The following is a 20,970-nucleotide window of genomic DNA, read 5'->3' on the forward strand; positions in this document are numbered from 1 at the left end:
TGATGATATGACAGAACATGTATCTTAATTAACAGGTGTGCAGTAATTAAGACGTTCCATTAATTATCAACACAAAGTAATTACGTTCCATAGAGGTTATCATTTTCTCTCATTCTCCATCTTAACTACGTATAGATAGTCATTTAACTTTTTCTTACAATAACCTGTTAAAAAAATACAATGAAGGAATCTTGAACCTTGATACAACCCGGTTATAATCCCCGTCGAGGTAGATCAGTTTCAAGTTAACATGATTAAAAGATTTCCAGGTTCAAGCTCTCCTTTTCCTCTTCCTCCTGTGAGAGCGCATGGCAGTGGATTACTCAAGCTGCGACAAAAAGAGTCTGGCCAGAACGATGTCGAAATTGCATTGAGAATCTACTGTTACTAGATGGGGTTTCTCCTCGTCTTCCAATGAGATATAGAGAGACAGACACACACCTGTGGCAGATTAAATTTCCAGCCAAGAAAACAAATGATGATGATAATGATGATGATGATCCAAACAGCACGAAACAACTGACTGGGCTGGAGCGTGGGACGTGAATGGCGGTGCGACTCAACAACAGCAAAAAACTGGATTATTTCCCCCCGAATGAAAATGGACGCTACCACAACTTAGGAAGAATCACAAGGAAGACAGACAGCAAAGAAACTCCGCTACAAAAACCCTTAAAATGTATATATTCCCGCAAACATTATCATCATAACAGGCACAAAACCCTATACACTTATCTCAAGCCTAGAGGGAGGGGGGGGGGGTGTAACTTATAAGGTACTGATATAACAAGATAGTTTACAATATCAGGGGGATCTGTTTATGGTAATTAAAATATTGTTTAGGGCTGATGTACTCATTTTTGTTCACCTAGCCACTCTCTGGGTCTGACCACGAGAAAGAATTTACGGTACTAGAGGCTCCACCAACGGTACAGTTATCTTGGCTGTACCGTTCTCTGTAGCAGTACTTAATACGTAACTTCTTCTCGTTCTCACCCTCATCCAAACAACATGTACTGAGGAAATCACATCTTTTAACATGCTAAAGCGCCTACCTCACAGATGGCTGCGTGGAAAACCCTTTGGTCAATTTAAGTGTCAAATACAAGTAAGTTTTAAGAGGAACTGAATTGGGAGAGAGATAAAAAAAAAAGCTAGACGGAGAAAGAGAGAAAAAAAGAGAAAGAGAGGGAGAGAGCAACATATCCTACAAATATTTAGAGTTTTAGATCGAAGTCCTTTAAAAAAAAATATGTCTGTTGATTGGCGGTGGTGAAATCTGGCTCACGGACGCATCTGTGTCGTGGACGGCATGAAGGACCACCAACCCTAGCAGACGCGGGAGCGCGTCAGAATCCCATTTTTGAGGGATAATAATGTTTGAAAACTTGGAGGAAAGGATAAGAGATCAGACGGGAGGGGGGATAGAGATAGGACAGTGACGGGGAGAGGATAGAGAGAGAAGAGTGACGGGGAAGAAGATGAAGATAGAAAGAGGGAGAGGAGAGCGACGGGGGAGAGTAAGACGACAAAGAGAAAATGAAATTGACGGAATAGACAGATTAAAAACTGTACTGTAGTTCTTTTTATATATACTGATATTAGCAACAGTTTCAACGAAGAATATGAATCTATTACCTTGCAATATAAATTTCAATATACAAGGAATAACAATAATGATATCAGCTTTCTTTGATATCAACACAGCATCTTTTGTTTACTCTCACCTATCTCAGTCCAGAAAAAAAAATAAAATAAAAATTAAAAAGAAAAGCAGAAAAGTAAAAAAGGAAAATTGAAAGATTAAAAAGAAAAATATACACAAAAAGACAAAAAAAAGTTAGGGTAAAAAAATGCACTGGACACACACACACACACACACACATGTCGCCCACACCCAATCATCTTAGGTGAAGCAGCTGTCAGTATTCACACGGGAGCAGCGAGGTTGGCTTGGTAAATAATACCATTACAGCCTTGACCGAGTCTTTGTCTTTACTCACTTCTCCCTCGAGATATTTTCTGAAGCGAGCATCGTCAAGTGGGTGAAGCTGAGGCTAAAAGGTCAAGGCAAGATGAACTAGAATATTAACCATCTGTGTACGGAGTCACCTCAATGCTGAATAAAATCGTCTAACGTTAGCCAATGAAAATATTATTAAAAGTAGCGTCTCTATGGTGAAGGGATTAAGTAACTGAGAAGTCAAAGAAAATTAACTACAGTATATACGTCAAACTTTTTAGTGTTACGTAAAAAAACTGATTCTCGGTGTCACTGGATTGTTACTTAGAGAAAACGTGAATGATGTATTATATTTTTTATTTAATATTGAAAATAATCTTATAATATTGAGTACATGATGTGTATTGTTGATAATTAAGATGATTCATAAGGACTGAACTATTTATATTGTTACGGTAAAGAAAAAATAGTAGGTTGACTTTCCCACTAACACCAGGTCACGCCTCAGCCTTAGTTAACTTGTCTCTCTATCTCTTCCTCTCCCACCTTCTGCCCCGCCCCCCCCCTCTAAAAAACGACAACAACAACAACAACAACAACAAACACAGCACCGCTAAGACAAATACCGAAGACTTAACTTATAAAACATCCATTAATTCATATTTAGCATAGACAGGTAAAGAGAACTGACACATTAATTAGTTCATATTTAGCATAGACAGGTAAAGAGAACTGACAGACAGCCCTTCTACCTGTCTTATCAACGGTGTTATGATAGGCAAAATGCTCAGCAGATTATCTCATATTTCTGAGTTTTAATGTCAGGGTTGAGGCATTGTAAACAAAGGTTGATATATCCATCACATCATCTGGTATAAATTACAACTTGACTGTCTACTTATATTGGTTTTAGCAGGGAGGTTCAGGTGATGAGGGGGGAGGGGTGGGAATGAGGGGGAGTTGGAAGGGGAGGTGGAGGGGAGGAGAAAAGAGAGGTGAGAAGAAGGGCAGGAGCATGGATAGGTGGAGGAGGGGGAGAAGGGAAGAGAGGTAGGAGAGGTGGATCAGGTGGAGGAGAAGAGAGAAATAAAAGACAAGAAGGAGTGAGGGGAAGGGGAAGTATTTAGCTTAATCCATTATAACACTAGCCAGCACACACACACACACACACACACACACACACACACACGACCAAGGTGTCCAATATGAATAACTCAAGGCACTAGCGGTATTTCCCTTATGTTTTGTCAAGCGCGGAACATGAAAAGCTGGAAGGCTCAAGTAAATATTAAAAGGTACGTCTCAAGGTGGAGGGCCAAGTCTTCTCTGCCTGAGTCAGAAGAGGGTGAGACAGACAGACTGACACAGATAGACAGACAGATAGACAGACAGACACATATGAAAGATGCCGTTTGAGCCTCATGCGGACATAAACAAAGACAGCCTCGTCCTCTGCCATAGCGTGTGTCTGTTTGTTTTCAATTTTCGCCAAGAGTCTAGAGACCAGCTGTTGACCTCCAAGTGTACAGGTGTGTGTGTGTGTGTGTGTGTGTGTGTGTGTGTGTGTGTGTGTGTGTTAACAACATATCTAACCCCTAAAAAAACATATGAAGGTAGTTTAATAGAGAGAAGAAACCCCAAAGCTCAAGATGATAAAAATAAGTTACAATATTTTTCTAGTAAATCATAATATACCGTCAAGGTCCAATATACCTGGTGTATGATCAAAGAATATTCATCAAAGCGTAAATTTAGGATCTTAGCTTTACTGAATATATCAACATACTCCTCTACCTGTACAACCTGTAATTAAATATCTAACGAGTAGGACGCTGCTGACTTTAACGTAAGTCTATATAATTTGTACTATAACCGCTATCATTATACTCTCAATATATCATTATACCGTATAAGTACCAAAGTTCTCTATTAATATCATTCTGTATTTTCTTCTCTGCTTCTTTACTGTAAGTTATAAGTTTGTGTTTCTACTTAACCCATTTCTCTTCTCACTTGGAAATTCCCAGGATTTAAGAGTTTACTTGAGATATACTTTACATACTTTACGTGTGATGGATAACGCTCCGTACATTACAACTTTTTATTGTTCCCTCCAACCAGAGAACAATTTATCTTAGGAAAAACTTGAATAGTCTTAAAACTTTTCTCGAAATATTTTATGAGCAAATTCTCCAGCACCTTCATTAGTCTCATCACTGTAGAGTTTGGGGCGATTTATTTTTGTATTTTCTTATTAATATTTTTTTAAAACAATTATTAAAGATTTATCTCGTATTATTTGTTATTCTGATGGCTCCACTAAGTAACCACTACCACTACTCACTACTACCACCACTACCACTACCACTACTCACTACTACCACCACTACCACTACCACCACCAGCAAACTCTTTCACGAAAGTTCACAATCTTTTATTTATTCTCCAACCCACCGTCCATCACACCTCCCCCCCCCTCCCTCCTTCCTACACCACCGTCTTCCCTCACCCACTGTCACCAAAACTCTCTCTCTCTCTCTCTCTTTCCTGACTCACTGTCTCCATCTCTCACTATATCCCCTCACTTACTTCATTCTCTCCCGCCTCCCTCCCCACAGATCAACCTCTTCTATTGACTCGTAAGTAAGCACATCAAGTCGCCGTCAACGTCGCTATGAGTCCCGTAAATAATACACCGAAGCAGCGACAACTACGTCTTCCTTATGCATGAGCGGCGGTAAAGTTTGGTGAGGGCCAATACGCGTCGCCCTACGAGACACCCCCGTCACTACAAATCCACCAACTTGGGGCAGGTTGGGATGCTCCTCTTCCTGCTCATCCTCCTCCTACTGCTTCTGCTGCTCAACTCCACGACGCACATGATTTCCCGTCGTTCGTAACCTCAGCACAACGCCACACACCCTCCGCCGCCCCCCTGAGAGATTCATGCTGTAAATAATAATCCTCTCTCCTCACTTTTTCTCTCTCGCTGTCCTCCGAGAACTGGTGATATGTGAGTGTACCAATCTGGCTCTCTGAATCAATGGCATAAGACCATATATGACGACGTTGAGACTACACTGACACTCAACTGTTTGTGGTTGGTGGCTTCTGCTGTCGCCCAAATGAAGAATTTGTTTTATGAATTTTTGAGAATTTTGAGCCAGATATGGTAGATTGAATGTAATCGATAAGACCGTTCTCTGTGATGTTCTGAGATTATAAACACATCTTTTTTGGGGGTCAGATTACACTAAAGAAAATATAGGAAATAACGTTAATATGATAGTTACGAAAAGCAATAAGAATTTCATCAGTTTTTTTTTACTATAAGAGGATTCCGTGTGTCTCTTTAGGCGTTTCCATTGGTCGTACTGGCTCTTAAATTTTCCCGAAGCTCCGTAAATGAATAATAATGGAAATTAAAAAACTAACCTAACCTAACCAGACATGAATATAAACAAGGACTGATAACCCCCCCCCCCCCCGAGACTAACCTAACCTAATATAGTTATTTTATGGGTTTAATTTGTGTTCTTCATCCCAGTGCGGTCTTTCTCCTGAGCTTCCATTCTCATATTTCCACCCTGCACTCTCGTCTCCTTCCCTCCTTCACTACATCTCCTCCAGATTAATTATATCCTACTTCTCATCTTCCTCAGGTCGCCCGGACTGTGAGATCCTTTTAGATATTCCGCACAGAAAAAAAAAATCTTATCTTATAATAATTCGTGTTAATCCCCAGGGCTGTCTAGTGACTTTCCTTTATGAGAAAAAAAATTAGACCGAGGTGTTATTGTCAGTATAAGGAATAAGAAAATACAAATAGATTTATTTTGGGGTTAAGTTAAGTTTTAGGACTTGTGTGTTGTGTTGTATTAATATTTAAAGATCAAACTACACGAATATATGACTTAGTTGTCTGTCTGTCTGTCTGTCCGTTACCATAGGTGAGGCCTAAAACAAGGGGCAAGAAAGATCTCCCTATACAAATATTACTAAGGTTGTGTATTTACCATCCTGAGTAAGTTGGTGTATGTGTAGCGAGCCTTTAATACTTCTTAAGGAATACCGTACTTCTAGGATTTGACTTACCAACATATTTCAAAACAAAAACAAACATTGAATTAATAACAACTTGATAAAAAAAACCTTCTCTTTTTTTAATACATAACGAATAAAAAAAAATGTAAGAGCTGGTAGGTGATACATTTGCTCTTATTTGTCTGTAAAGAGTAAGAGTGTTATTGACTTCATATAGCTGTTGTTGTGTTGTGGAGTATTTTGTGTTGACTTGGCGATAACCTAACAAAAATAGCGGTGGTTTAGAGGTCAAAAGTATCCCACATATGATCGAGTCAGCACGTAGAGTCTAGCGCCACGGAGCTTGTGTTGGCATTTGGGTATTAAAAGGATCAGCCACGTTCAAGATTGTCAGTGTGTGTGGAGGTGGTGTTTGACCATGGCAGGTACAGGTAATATTTATCACCTTTATAGTATTTCATGTTGATTAGGTTTATTGTTCTGGTCTGTCTTAACCATCTAGTAACCTTTAGTGATTACGTCACGTTAACCCTTTGTCGACGATGGTGATTTAACCCTTTGACGACGATGATGATTTAACCCTTTGTCGACGATGATGATTTAACCCTTGACGACGATGATGATTTAACCCTTTATCGACGATGATTTAACCCTTGACGACGATGATTTAAGACAGTCATCATCTTACGTGTGTCACGTGAACATCTCTCTATAATGTGCACCTTAATCCAGGGACCACACCTTACTCCAGGGGCCACACCTTACTCCAGGAACCACACCTTACTTCAGGGACCCACACCTTACTCCAGGGCCACACCTTACTCCCAGGGCCACACCTTACTCCAGGAACCACACCTTACTTCAGGGACCACACCTTACCCAGGGGCCACACTTACCCAGGGACCAGGGCCACACCTTACTCCAGGGGGGACCACACCTTACCCAGGGGCCACACCTACTCCAGGGGCCACACCTACCCAGGGACCACACCTACCCAGGGACCACACCTTGCCACACCTTACTCCAGGGACCACACCTTAATCCAGGGACCACACCCTCCAGGGGCCACACCTTACTCCAGGGACCACACCACTCCAGGGCCACACCTTACAGGACCACACCTACTCCAGGGACCACACCTTACCCAGGGCCACACCTTACTCCAGGAACCACACCTTAATCCAGGGACCACACCTACTTCAGGGACCACACCTACCCAGGGACCACACCTTACCAGGTGACCACACCAATCCAGGGACCACACCTCCCAGGGACCACACCTTACTCCAGGAACCACACCTTAATCCAGGGACCACACCTTACTCCAGGGGCCACACCTTACTCCAGGAACCACAACTCCAGGGACCACACCTTACTCCAGGGGGACCACACCCCAGGGACCACACCTTACTCCAGGGACCACACCTTACTTCAGGTGACCACACCTTAATCCAGGGACCACACCTTACCCAGGGCCACACCTTACTCCAGGAACCACACCTTAATCCAGGGTCCAGGGGGAACCACACCATCCAGGGACCACACCTTCCAGGGCCACACCTCCAGGGCCACACCTTACCCAGGACCACACCACTCCAGGAACCACACCTTACTTCAGGGACCACACCTTACTCCAGGGGCCACACCTTACCCAGGGCCACACCTTACTCCAGGAACCACACCATCCAGGGACCACACCTACCAGGGACCACACCTTACTTCAGGTGACCACACCTTAATCCAGGACCACACCTTACTCCAGGGGCCACACCTTACTCCAGGAACCACACCTTAATCCAGGACCATTACTCCAGGGCCACACCTTACTCCAGGAACCACACCTTAATCCAGGGACCACACCTTACTCCAGGGCCACACCTTACCCAGGGGCCACACCTACCCAGGACCACACCTTACTCCAGAACCACACCCTCAGGACCACACCTTACCCAGGGACCACACCTTACTCCAGGAACCACACCTTACTCCAGGAACCACACCACACACCTTACTCCACGGACCACACCTTACTCCAGGAACCACACCTTAATCCAGGGACCACACCTTACCCACCACACCTACTCCAGGGCCACACCTTACTCCAGGGACCACACCTTACTTCAGGGACCACACCTTAATCCAGGGACCACACCTTCCTCCAGGGGCCACACCTTACTCCAAGGACCACACCTTACTCCATGGGCCACACCTTACTCCAGGGACCACACCTTACTTCAGGGACCACACCTTAATCCAGGGACCATACTTTGCTCCAGGGGTCACACCTTGCTCCAGGGACCACACCTTACTCCAGGGACCACACCTTACTCCAGGGACCACACCTCACCACAACAATCTTGTTAGGAGTTGATCGTCCCGAAAGTTTCATCATTGAATGTGACCACTTCACGGATCCTCAAGGACCCTCAAGGACCCCCAAGGATCCCCAAGGACCCTCAAGGACCCCCAAGGACCCTCAAGGACCCCCAAGGACCTTCTAAGGACCCACAAAACTTGGAACAAAAACCTTACTCTAGTGGCCAGTGTAATTTTATCTCCACCAACCTGACCTTATGAGTGGAGTAATGAAACCCCTTACCTGTGGAGCAAGTCATTACAGGTATACTTCTGACCCCCCCAAAAACATGTAGTCCGCCTCTCTGTCTGAAATAGTTCAAATGTGAAATATATTAACCAGATTAACTTTATAGAGACGTCTCCTTTCGTATAATTGCTTCGTTATTGTTATGTTGAGGTTAGGTTAGGTTGACGTTAAGAGAGACTAATAATTGTTATGAAGTTCCTTTACATCATAATTAAATGGTTCATGTTATATAATTTTAATTGTTTGTTTATCCCTTGAGCGTGAGTGAGGACTGAGTCAACACCGACGTGACTCAATGCACCGTAAAGAAGCCAAAGTCGAGCTGTAATGACTGTTTTTTTCATCAGATCAAACCTGCTGGAGATCACGACTGAGCGAGGATCATCCAGCAGCCGGATTTAATAAAAAAATAAATAAAATATCCACATAACTTTTGAAATATATAAATAAAAATACTTAGAGCTTCATTACATCACATTAATAATCTCTGACATTGAGAACGTTATAGTTTTTACTTGTGATGGAATTAAATGAGAGTGTAGCAATATATTCTTCTCAGAGGATACACTAGCGGTCTATGGTTTAATTACAAGTTGATGATGAAACAATTTAAGGCACCAACACTGTGAAACAAGACTTATGATATTGATATGATTTTTTTTATTGTTGATTTGTTTTTAAATATTATAAATGGACGTCATTCATTCCATTTAGACCCGATTACCTCAATATTTAGGGAGGGAAAGGTCAAATAACACAAAACTCTGGCCAATAGTTGTATATTATTTAACAAAAAAAAAAAGACTGAAAAATAACGTGCAACAGCCCTGACCCGCCGAAACGATTGGAAATTTGAACTTGTTTGTTGACCTGACTAGGGTCGGGAGGTCAAACATTGCCGCGCTATCTTTTTAACACAATTTTTCTTTATATTGTAGCCAAATTTTACTTTACTCTACACAATGATTTTTTTTTGTTCTTGATTAACAAAGAGAAAGTGATTCAGAGTGTGTGATTTGACCTGACGGTATACAGAGATGGTAGGGAGGGAGGGGAGAGAGAGGGGGCAGGGGAGGGGAGTGAAGGGTGAGGGGTGAAGGGGTGAGGTGAAGGGTGAAGAGTAGGGGGTGAAGGTAAGGGTGAAGGGTTGGGGTGAAGAGTAGGGGACGAAGGGTAAGGGTGAAGGATTAAATTGAAGAGTAAGGGACGAAGGTAAGGGTGAAGGGTGGAGGGTTAAGGGGTAGGGGTGAGAGTAGTGAAGGGTGAGGGGTGAAAGGTGGTGAAGGGTGAGGTGAAGAAGGGTGAAGGGTAGGGGTGAAGGGTAGGGGTTGAAGAGTAGGGGGTGAAGGGTAGGGAGGGGTAGGGGTTAAGGGTAAGGGTGAAGGGTTGCAGTGTGAAGGGTAGGGGGGTGAAGGGTAGGGGTGAAGGGTGAAGGGTGAAGGGGTGGGGTGAAGGGTAGGGGGTTGAAGAGGGTGGGTAGGGAGGTGAAGGGTAGGGGTTAAGGGTAAGGGTGAAGGGTTGCGGTGAAGGAGTGGGTGAAGGGTAGGGGTGAAGGGTAGGGTGAAGGTAGGGTGAAGAAAGGGGTGAAGAGAGGGGGGTGAAGGGTGAGGGTGAAGAGTAGAAGGTGAGGGTGAAAGAAGAGAAGGTAGGGGTGAAGGGTAGGGGTTGAAGAGTAGCGGTGAAGGGTAGGAGGTGAAGGGTAGGGGGTTAAGGGTAGGGTGAAGGGTTGCGGTGAAGGTAGCGGTGAAGGTAGGGGGTGAAGGGTAAGGGGTGAAGGGGTGGGGGTGAAGGGTAGGGGTTGAAGAGTAAGGGTGAAGGGTAGGAGGTGAAGGGTAGGGGTTAAGGGTAGGGGTGAAGGGTAGCGGGTGAGTAGGGGGTGAAGGGGGGTTGAAGAGTAGGGTGAAGGTAGGAGGTGATGGTAGGGGGTTAAGGGTAAGGGTGAAGAGTAGGGGGTTAAGGGTAAGGGTGAAGGGTAGGGGGTAGGGGAGGGTGAAGGGTGAAGGTGGGGTGAAGGGGTTGAAAGGGTGAAGGGTAGGGGGTGAAGAGTAAGGGTGGGGGTGAAGGGTGGGGGTGAAGGGTTGGGGTAAAGAAGGGGAAGGAAGGGTGAAGGTGGGGGTGAAGAGTGGGGTGAAGGGAGTGAAGATAGCGGGTGAAGGGTAGGGGGTGAAGGGTGAGGTGGAGGGGTGAAGGGTAGGGGTGAGGGGTGAAGAGAAGGGTGGGTAGGTGAAGAGTAGCGGGTGAAGGGTAGGGGTGAAGGGAGGGTGAAGAGAAGGGTGAAGGGGTAAAAAGGTGAAAGGATTTTACCAAGAGACGAAACATTGTCCGTAAAGGAATTCATAAGGCTAATTAAGTATCAGAATAATACTCTTCAATCACCTAGATGTGAGTTCAGAGATGCATTGAGGATTAGCCTTTAGGTCCAACCACACAATTCTTACACGGTACTGTGACCTGTGTGACCCAACTGAGGTAAGGTCAAAGTTCAGGGTCAAAATGATTACACTACGGATTACACAACGGATGCATGACATAATATGCGTCACCCGGTTATTGCTGGACAGTTTACAGACAATCAACGTAATGGAGACACAAACAGACAGACCAATAAATATAAAATATCGCTCGTTTGATGTAATGATCTTTGGCTCTGACTTATTATCCTCACACTGACCTCTGGTGGGGAGTGAGACGACCTACAACGGGGAACACTGAGGTACAATTCTTGGCACATCACAAGCTGGCGTCAGTGTGTCAATACAGCCATATGAGAATTATATACTGCATTATTTTTCTCAAACCACAAATCCCTCCCTCCACCGATTTCCATTAATAACAGTCGATGTAATTATTTCTGTAACTTAAAATGCATAAAACTGATTAAAGTAATTACTCCATTATGCATATTATATTCGACCAGTAATACCCATGAGAAAATTACTCAAGGGTCAAATCCTATCGTAAATAAGCAAGAATAAATTATTCTAAATAATATCTCTCTAATTAACGGACAGACTCACGAATAAAAGCCGTCTGTTGCATGATTTTGTCTTATAGGGAGAATATTGTAACACAGAAACAGTACATCATGGCCAGGTCAGGTCTGAGGGTCGGCAGCCATGGCCCTCCACTTCAAACGTTTTCGGGCGTTATTGATCAATGCTCTTATATTTTTATGTCTCCCGAGGCCCAGTGGAGCTAAGAACAATACTCTAAATAACTTCACAAAAATTTTCACACGAATAAATCTCTCGTATGAGATATTAACTAAAGGAAATATGTGTTTTTTTATCATTTCACAAACCGATGAAATGTGAAAAGTTTACGCGGCCAAATTCTAGTCCAATATTTCAAAGAGTTTCTCAAGTACATCAGTGAAAAATTTACCCGACAGAATTTCTCTAAAAATATGAAAGACGAACAAACATTTAATTATAGCTTAAAATAGACACGAGTCGCCCTGTAGTTTTATGTATATGGCGGTAATCACTGTAGGGAAGTTACCCCCTTGAGTACGACGACTAACCCGACGAGTATACGAGTTAAACCATGTGTAGCACGTGAGACAGTGGCAGGTGATAACAGGTGAGAGATAGTGGCAGGTGACATCAGGTGAGAAATAGCGACAGGTGACATCAGGTGAGAGATAGCGACAGGTGACATCAGGTGAGAGATAGCGACAGGTGACATCAGGTGAAAGATAGCGACAGGTGACATCAGGTGAGAGATAGCGACAGGTGACATCAGGTGAAAGATAGCGACAGGTGACATCAGGTGAGAGATAGCGACAGGTAACATCAGGTGAAAGATAGCGACAGGTGACATCAGGTGAGAGATAGCGACAGGTGACATCAGGTGAAAGATAGCGACAGGTGACATCAGGTGAGAGATAGCGACAGGTGACATCAGGTGAAAGATAGCGACAGGTGACATCAGGTGAGAGATAGCGACAGGTGACATCAGGTGAGAGATAGCGACAGGTGACATCAGGTGAAAGATAGCGACAGGTGACATCAGGTGAGAGATAGCGACAGGTGACATCAGGTGAGAGATAGTACGAGATAAAACCAATAACCGGAAACCCACTTATTCAACAATATGACGTCACGGATTAACATTCATTCTGACGTCACCAATTATCACCCTTTCACCACTCTGACATCACACAACGTCACACATTCACCTCCATTACGTCACGTTCAACCATGGGCACATCAGCTCCTTCCTCAAAGGCTGGGGGAGGAGGCAAATATTTACGAGAGTCATGATGCACCTGGTGTCCACTAAACAAAATCCAGAGTAAGGAAATAAAACGAAAGAAAAAATAGTGAATCTTTGATGATGATGATGATGAGAGAGAGAGAGAGAGAGAGAGAGAGAGAGAGAGAGAGAGAGAGAGAGAGAGAGAGAGAGAGAGAGAGAGAGATCAGGAATATTTCACTGAAGGAAAAAATAAAAAATAAAGGGACGAACAAAAGATAAAACGCTTCTCACTTGCACTTGACATCTGTGGGGGAAATAATCACTTGAGCTTTTGACAAATTATTATTAGTTTTTACGATCAGTTTAAGATGGCGTGATGATGATTACTGCTATAATATGTTCGTGGAGATTGACTGGTTAATTTACACAGAGGTAGAGCCGCCTGCACTTATACCTGACACAGTAGCTGGATCGTTTTGTGAGGAGATGTGGCACCTCTGTTTGTTTACATCGTATTAAAACACCCGGAATGGCCTCTAAATGATAATGGTGATGGCAATAGTTGTGACAGGGTGGTGGTGGTGGTGGTGAAGATCATTTGTTGATGGTAAATAAACTTATGTTACACCTCTCACATTACTTTTTAACCCATTTTTTTTAACCTCTTATTAATCTCAAGAAACTATAACCTCACTCCTCTTCCAAACCCCCAAGGAACCTTAACCGTACATCTCTTTACACACGAGGAAGCTTTAATCTCACTCCGGAGAACCTTACCTTGTTTTTGTGATGACCTAACTAACTCGAACAGTAAACCCCATAAAAAACTCTCTCAGCAGCCAAGAAAAAAACACACTTCCCTGTTCTCAGTTTTTGTGTGTGTGTGTCGGAGAAGGGGGAGGCAATAGTCTCGACTTTAGCTCCCTGATTTGTTTTGTTCCAGGAGTCACGCTTGGTGTCCAGATGTGAAATTGATGTTTTCCTCGTCTGCTAGTGTCTGACGGTGTAAGGTTGTCTTTCGCCATAGTCCACCAACCCAACTACTATTACCACACCTATTATTGTTAAGGGGTCGATTTACACAGACCACATTTATAAGATCAAATCCTTCCCAGTAATTGCAGTTCAAATAAGTTTTCGTCGTCTACTCCAGCCACAAGTACACACACACACAAGGTATATGAAGTGCATCTGGGTAAGGGTACTGCTTGTTTGTTCAATGTGTGTTAACGAGTTTCCAATGCTGGGCAAGAGGGCACTCTGTTTAATGAACGTTTACTTCTGATCTAATGTGTGTGTGTGTGTGTGTGTGTGTGTGTGAGGGAGAGTTGGTGCTGGAGGGATTGGTCTGTTTGTTGACTACACTCATGTCTTTGTCGGGGAGAATATTGTGTTCTTGTGTGGCTACATGCGTTTATGTATATGATTGGGTATGAAGGCTCTGGTACTCTGATATACTGAGCTACATTGTCAGGATCTCTCTCTCTCTCTCTCTCTCCTTTACACCTCAAGACACACACAAGCTAACAACTATTCTTAATCCAAACGAGAATGACTTAAGGACCACGTGTATAATATGTCATCATTGAACTTCCGTGTGAAATTTAAGAGCCAAAGTGAATTATAAGATGAATTTGGTATAAAATCTTTGTTCCAAGTACAAGTTTGAGTAAGAATTTTGTGTCTGGTATTTCAATCTGCAGGTCACAAGTCTATGTATGTTTCATCTTCAACAAGGTCCGTGTCTCTATTGCCTGTGTCTCTTATACAGAACTTTTAATACAAGGAGGTTTATAGTGAAAGTGGAAATAGTCATAGAGTTTCTCAGCGCACAGGATTTTATTTCTCACTCCTTGCATCATACATGAACAATAAAATCGCCCAAACTGAGAAAGTAACAGGAGTGAGCGAGGCAAGACATGAGACAGACTTGCTACCGAGAAAAAAGGAAATTAATCTTTGTCTTTCAATCTGACGAGATGTAATAAAACTTGACGACCCAGCCACAAAGTTCAACACAGACACAGCACCTCAAACAAGATTCAGAATTACGACTTTGAGTAACAAGCCAGAATCTTCTCTCTCCCCGAAGTTCGGTCTGCTAGTTTCCGGTGCGGCCTTTGCAAGCCGTACACCTTGTAGTGACGGGCTTGGCAAGACAAGTCACAAGCCATCAACTGTCAGTGACTATGACAAGAATGTATACAATGGTTCAGTGAAGAGTGGAATATCTTTACTTCTGGGGAGAACCATTGTGCAACCTCATCCTAAATCCTAGGTTAGCTTAGTTAGGCAACAAACTCTGTAATATGTAAAACAAGGGGTGTCGTCCCCCTCTATTTAACTCATTAAACTTCTTTTCCAACCTTTCCCCCCACGACTATATTTTGTGACTTCTCCATCCCCTATGTCTGGCTGTGCCTTGAGCCCCAGCATGCCTTCCATCCTTTCCCCACCTTAACCTAAAAAAAAAAAAAAGGAGAGTCTACTAACCCCGTGTGTACGGTGGTCGCCTAGGTGCTGAATAAAATCGTTTAGCGATAACGAAATACGATGTTAAAAGTGACGTCTCTGTAGTGAAGGGGTTTAATAAATTAAATATTACGTTGGTGTTACTTGGTGTTACTTGGAGAGAAACAAATACGACTATATTTCCCCTCCAATTTACCATATTTTAATCAAGCTTGTTAACTGTATTGCCAATTTTATTCTAAATTTTTGTATTCTAGAAGATGAAATAGATAAAAAAAAAAAATGCCACAATGAACAATTCTAGACTTAAAAATTCTTTCTATAAGACTCACGTAAAAAATATGACATAACATTGTTTGGTCACACTATTGAATGTAGAATTGAGTCAGCATTCCTAGGCACCCCTCTCCAGTCTCGACCACAGTTAGTTTGTTTGTGTCTTCCAATACCTCTTAGGGTTCACTGTTAAGCATTCTTTAACCTCGAGAGACTTTAGTCAGTACACGCACGTCTCAGGTCTACATCGTACAGTGGATAATAAAAAGAGAGACAGGATGTGTGCTAAGGGATTCCACATGGCAGGACTCTTGTCACAAACACGATCATCATCAGAGGACAGTGTGTGTGTGTGTGTGTGTGTGTGTGTGTGTGTGTGTGTGTGTGTGTGTGTGTGTGTGTGTGTGTGTGTGTGTGTGCATCACGATCATAAGGAGAGGTATTGTGTGACCCGGAGTGAGTGAGTGACTGAGTGTGGGAGGGAGTGAGTATGGGAATGAACGAGTGATTCAGTGCGAGTGAGTGAGTGACTGAGTGCGGCAGTAAGTGAACGAGTGAGTGCAGAAGTAAATGAACGAGTGAGTGCGTAAGTGAGCGAGTGAATGAGTAAATGCGGAAGTAAGTGACTGAGTGTATGTTGCCACCTCTCTCTCTCCTCCTTTTTCAGTGAGCATAAAAAGTGGTGTGGGGTCGCGCTTTCCAACCCTCCACCCTGTTAATGAGAGATTTTATCGGATCTTCTTCTCTTTCTCGTTACCCTGACAGAGATAGTTGCTCCTTCATCATCGTCGTCGTCACTCTCTCTCAATGTGGACCACAACGATATCATCTTCGTCAGGAGAGGTGAAGGTAGTGGCAGGCTGTGACGCTCTAGTTCCCAACACTCTTCACTTTTTTCTCACACACACACACACACACACACACACACACCTGAACACCTGGGTCCCATAGACACTGTACAACAACCCTTCAGTACACAAGACAAAGGGGAAATCGGGCACTACACTCGACCGTCTTCACTTCCCAAACTGTAAAATTTGGTATATACAGTATTTACAGCTGTGTGGACTTAGGGTGCCCAGAGCCCAGAGGAGTGACCCTTAGGATAGGAATCAATCACTGTATCCACTTGGCGCCACCGTAGTCCTGATCATTATTATCGATTACTAGTTCAAATATAATTAATTTGAGGGGTTCCGCAAGATGACGTTCTCAAAATTGGAAAAATAATGGAAAGAAAAAGAGTGTTTGTATTTTTATCTTTTAACGCATACACAGGAGCGAGAGAGTGTCGTTGGGCAAACAAGTGGAACAGGTCATGATGCGACGGAGAGCATCGACCCGAAGCGAAAGCGAATTAAGATGAGAAAATTCCGATCCGAAAAAGGAAGTTTGGCTAAATGACCCAAGACGGGACTATTAGAGGGAGGGGACTAAAATAGGTGAGACAGGGTGAGACAGACAGAGGTAAAAGACACTGTTCTTTTTTGCACCAAAGTTCTCTCACTACAAGTTTCAATTACGATTGGCTCAGACTCAAGGAAGGTGTCACTCAAGTGTAATTGTTGTGAAGAAGAAAAACAAGGCTAGAAAAGATGAAGAAAAGAATTGGAAAGAAAAAGAGAAGAAGGAATGAAGGAAGGGAAGTTCTAAACAGAAAAGAATGATAGAAAGAAAATAAGAAAGATAAGAGAAGAAGGTAAGAAGAAACGATAATTATAAATGATACGAAATGCGAAAGAAAAAGAGATAAAGATAGAATGAAAAAAAAAACGAAAGCAGCTAACTAAACAAATGGATGTAGAAGACGGCAAATAAACATAAATAGAATAAAAATATTAATTATTGCGTGGAGTTACCTATAATGTTTATTGGACGGATTTACCTGTACTGTTCATTGATGGGTTTACCTGTATAAGTAAAAAATAATCCCTCGCTCCCAACAAAAATTTCCATCAGTCCAATAAAAACTAAACTTAGGGTGATTAAAACATTTAAAAATTCAATGATGGAATATCGAGAACAGGTAAAATAAAGGGAGGAAGGGAAGATTAAACAAAGAGAGAACTAAACAAGAAAGGAATATTTACAAAATAGATTCAATATATTGCAGTACGAGAGGGGAGGGGCTGTCACTAGCCCCGTCAGCGAGGCTCTCGATACACTCAATAACACCCAACAAATTTCCGCTTTCTAAATGGTCATTGAATCAACAAGGTAAGCTGGGCGTAATCCCTTGTCGGCGCCGGAAAATATGGACATGAAATATACACTTTTGAAATTATAAACTAAAATGATTTTTATAGGCCCGGATATATAGCGCATATGTGTCGAAATGAATAAATTAATATGTATACAGTATAAACACACACACACACACACACACATGTACACCTAAGCAAACACACATTTATATACCCGTAAGAACATTTATACACCAAACACAGCCACACATGATTTTCACTCCACCATCCAATATCTAAGACCATAAAACCGTCAGTATGTATACACACTTAAGTACACCCTCAACACCCCTCACGTACAGTATACATAAACCCTAATATGTATCTTATCTACACATACCCCTAAACTCCCTTCTTCTTATTTACTTTACTCATTTATACGAAATCCAGAACGTACACCCACTACACTCCACGCGATTTGGGAGTGTGAGTGAGTGAGTGTATTAAGTTAGGTGAAGAATTTATTGGACATCTTCTACACAGCCAGACCACATCCCAGGGTAAGGTGTTAGTGCTATGAATCCAAGATGAACATAAAATTCCTCCGAGCTGTAATATTCTTCTCTCTCTGGTCTGTGAGGAATAAAATAGCTGAAAAATTTTACGTATCGATGGAGGTTTCTAAGGGAGGAAGGTTAGGTTAATTGTCTGCCGTCTTTTACTTCTGGAACAAACTTGACAAACCATAAATAATTACTGAGCATAATGAGTTCTGTTTATCGTATGTCTTCGGTAAATACACAGAAGGTGGTCAGTACTATATCCACGTGGCCACCGCACTGTGAAGCCTTGACTTACACGCCCTCCTGGATTAGCTAAATAAAGAAAACCTAAGTTGACAGACGTACCTTTAGTGCAGCAGCGGAGGAAGGCGATGTTCTCAACACATATCCAAATTTGTGAGCTGCTGGAGTGACCCACTTCGACCTGGTGTAGTAAGTGAAGGCACAGCAACATCTTCTGAACGTGGATAAGTCTGAGGGAAGAGGGAAGCAAAGATTTAGTATTATGTTAGTGGTGAGGTGGGGAGGGGCGGGGGGAGGTGAGGGGCGGGGAGGAGGTGAGGGGCGGGAGGAGGTGAGGTGAGGGAGGGAAGGGGAGGAGGTGAGGGGCGGGGAGAAGGAGTTAAACATTCTCCCAAATTATGCTTCCTTGAAGTTTATAGTTTCTTTTACGAGTTTCTTAGTAAGCTTCTATAGCACCTGAGCCTACCTGGTGAGCCTCCACAGCACCTGAGTCTACCTAGTGAGCCTCTACAGCACCTGAATCCACCTGAGGCTTCTTACCTGCCTACATCCATCCTTCTTGATTAACTTCCATCATATCAGTCGCCATCATTCTCACCTAAAATTTGTACCCAGCTTAATATTTCTCATTACTAATACTTCCCCTTCACCTTCCTATCTCCCCTTTATCAACTCTTCCTCTCTATCTACCAGCACCACTATCTCACACTGAACAATGAATCCCTTCTTTCCTCTCACAACGACCCCTCAATCTCTCCTTCACACTGCTATCCATCCATCTCACCCCCCTCCATACAAACACTCCCTCCCTTCCTCCATACAACCTACCAAATCCCCCCCCCCCTCTCCCTTGCTGAGCCATACTTAAACAATCGCATTTCTTTGTTTCCCGGACGCTATTTCCATCATCGTCTCCAAAGGCTAATTGGATCAGATATTGTAAACTGTCAACGATTGGTAGATAAACACACACACACACACACATCCTTCACAAGCACTGTTTATCATCATGAACAAAGGATAAAATTGAAGTGATATTACCAGGTTTATTACGTGGTCTGTTGCCTTCTGTTACACTAAGACAGAAAGCAATGTGATTCAGCAATACATTGAGACTTCTATTTAACGGAATATATGTGGGAAAGTATAGTCCGTTATATTGAAGTTTGTGTTAGATGGTAAACCTCCATATAACGGACTAAATTCGTTTTATTGAGGTACATTAAAAGGAGGTTTTAATGTATCGTAACACTGAGGGAGAAAAGGTTAGTATATTTGAATGACTCGAGAGTACGGAAGGATTACATAGATATTTTGAAAGAAGTCTGAAGTGAAGTATGTAGCATTATACCTGGTATATCATATGTGGATGATTACAAAACAACGGTGAATAAACACAATGCAATATACTGGATGAGGAGATTAACCCTTTGACGACGATGATTTAACCCTTCAAGACTCAAAGGGTTAACCATTGGATCAAGCTTGGAAGGAACATTTATACAACATTTTCGGTCAACTAAGATTTTCCTATTGCTACTTCTCTCCAGTTAGGACATTTTTTTTGATGACAGTGATTGTGTTCAAGACGGGAGGGAGGAGACGAGACATGACAAGAGGCCGGACACAAGTAATTACCTCCGCTGTACTCTTAAATGGGAGAGGATATGTTCTCATCTTACGTGTGTGTGTGTGTGTGTGTGTGTGTATGTGTGTGTAGGGAGGATGCTAAGGTGGGGCAACAAACCATCAACACAGGTCATCGAGGGTAAATGGATCAGTCAATACACGTCAAGATGGAACAAAACAGACCTCAGCACATACACCACGATGACAAAGAACCTATAGAGAGATAGAGAGAGAGGGAGAGGGGGAGGAGGAATACCATGCCCGTAAACGCGTACATTCTACCAGATTTTCTTTCCCGGTATATACAGGTCAGAGTGAACAGCCAAGGGTCGTCATCTGTGAGCAGGAGGACGAGGAACCCACTGTAATACAACCCTCACTCCCAATTGTCCCTCATTGTTTGGTTCAGTCTCTCTATTGCTCTCCCCTATTCGGCCTACCCCTATTATCTCCTTATTGGCCCATTCCCGCGATTGGACCCATCCTCAGGCAGTGTTCCTGAACCCTGGGGGGGGTGAGGGTGAGGGTGAGGGGGGTTCTCAGCTGCTGGGTTTGTGTTTGATGTTCTGCTTGATTGTTCTCTTCCTGTTATCTTAGATCTGCTGTTGGGCTATACCCGGGATATAATATTGTTGTTTTATTACCACCATCTGGGTCTCTTGTCTAGGAGAGTATCACTGCTCTACCTAATGCCAAGAGTGGCGTGTCTGTGTCGTCTGGATCTTTATCAATTTTCATGTCCCAAGATTTTATATTTCTATGTTCATGACATATAATCTTCGTGATTACCCC

The 20,970-nt window shown here is 42.9% G+C and overlaps 1 protein-coding gene across 1 annotated transcript in view; it reads left to right on the forward strand.

Annotated features, from left to right (window-relative positions):
* The first annotated feature begins 1,039 nt into the window (after positions 1-1,039).
* The window catches only part of LOC121861947 (basic salivary proline-rich protein 2-like), a 39,936-nt gene continuing 20,005 nt past the window's right edge, over positions 1,040-20,970 (forward strand). The window contains exons 1-4 of the mRNA XM_042359916.1: positions 1,040-1,108; positions 7,070-7,731; positions 7,822-8,285; positions 8,439-8,552. Of these exons, the coding sequence (XP_042215850.1) occupies positions 1,040-1,108; positions 7,070-7,731; positions 7,822-8,285; positions 8,439-8,552 (1,309 nt within the window). The remainder of the gene's footprint in view (positions 1,109-7,069; positions 7,732-7,821; positions 8,286-8,438; positions 8,553-20,970) is intronic.

Source organism: Homarus americanus, unplaced genomic scaffold (assembly GCF_018991925.1).
Source record: "Homarus americanus isolate GMGI-L3 unplaced genomic scaffold, GMGI_Hamer_2.0 scaffold6392, whole genome shotgun sequence".
Classification (NCBI taxonomy): Eukaryota; Metazoa; Arthropoda; class Malacostraca; order Decapoda; family Nephropidae; genus Homarus; species Homarus americanus.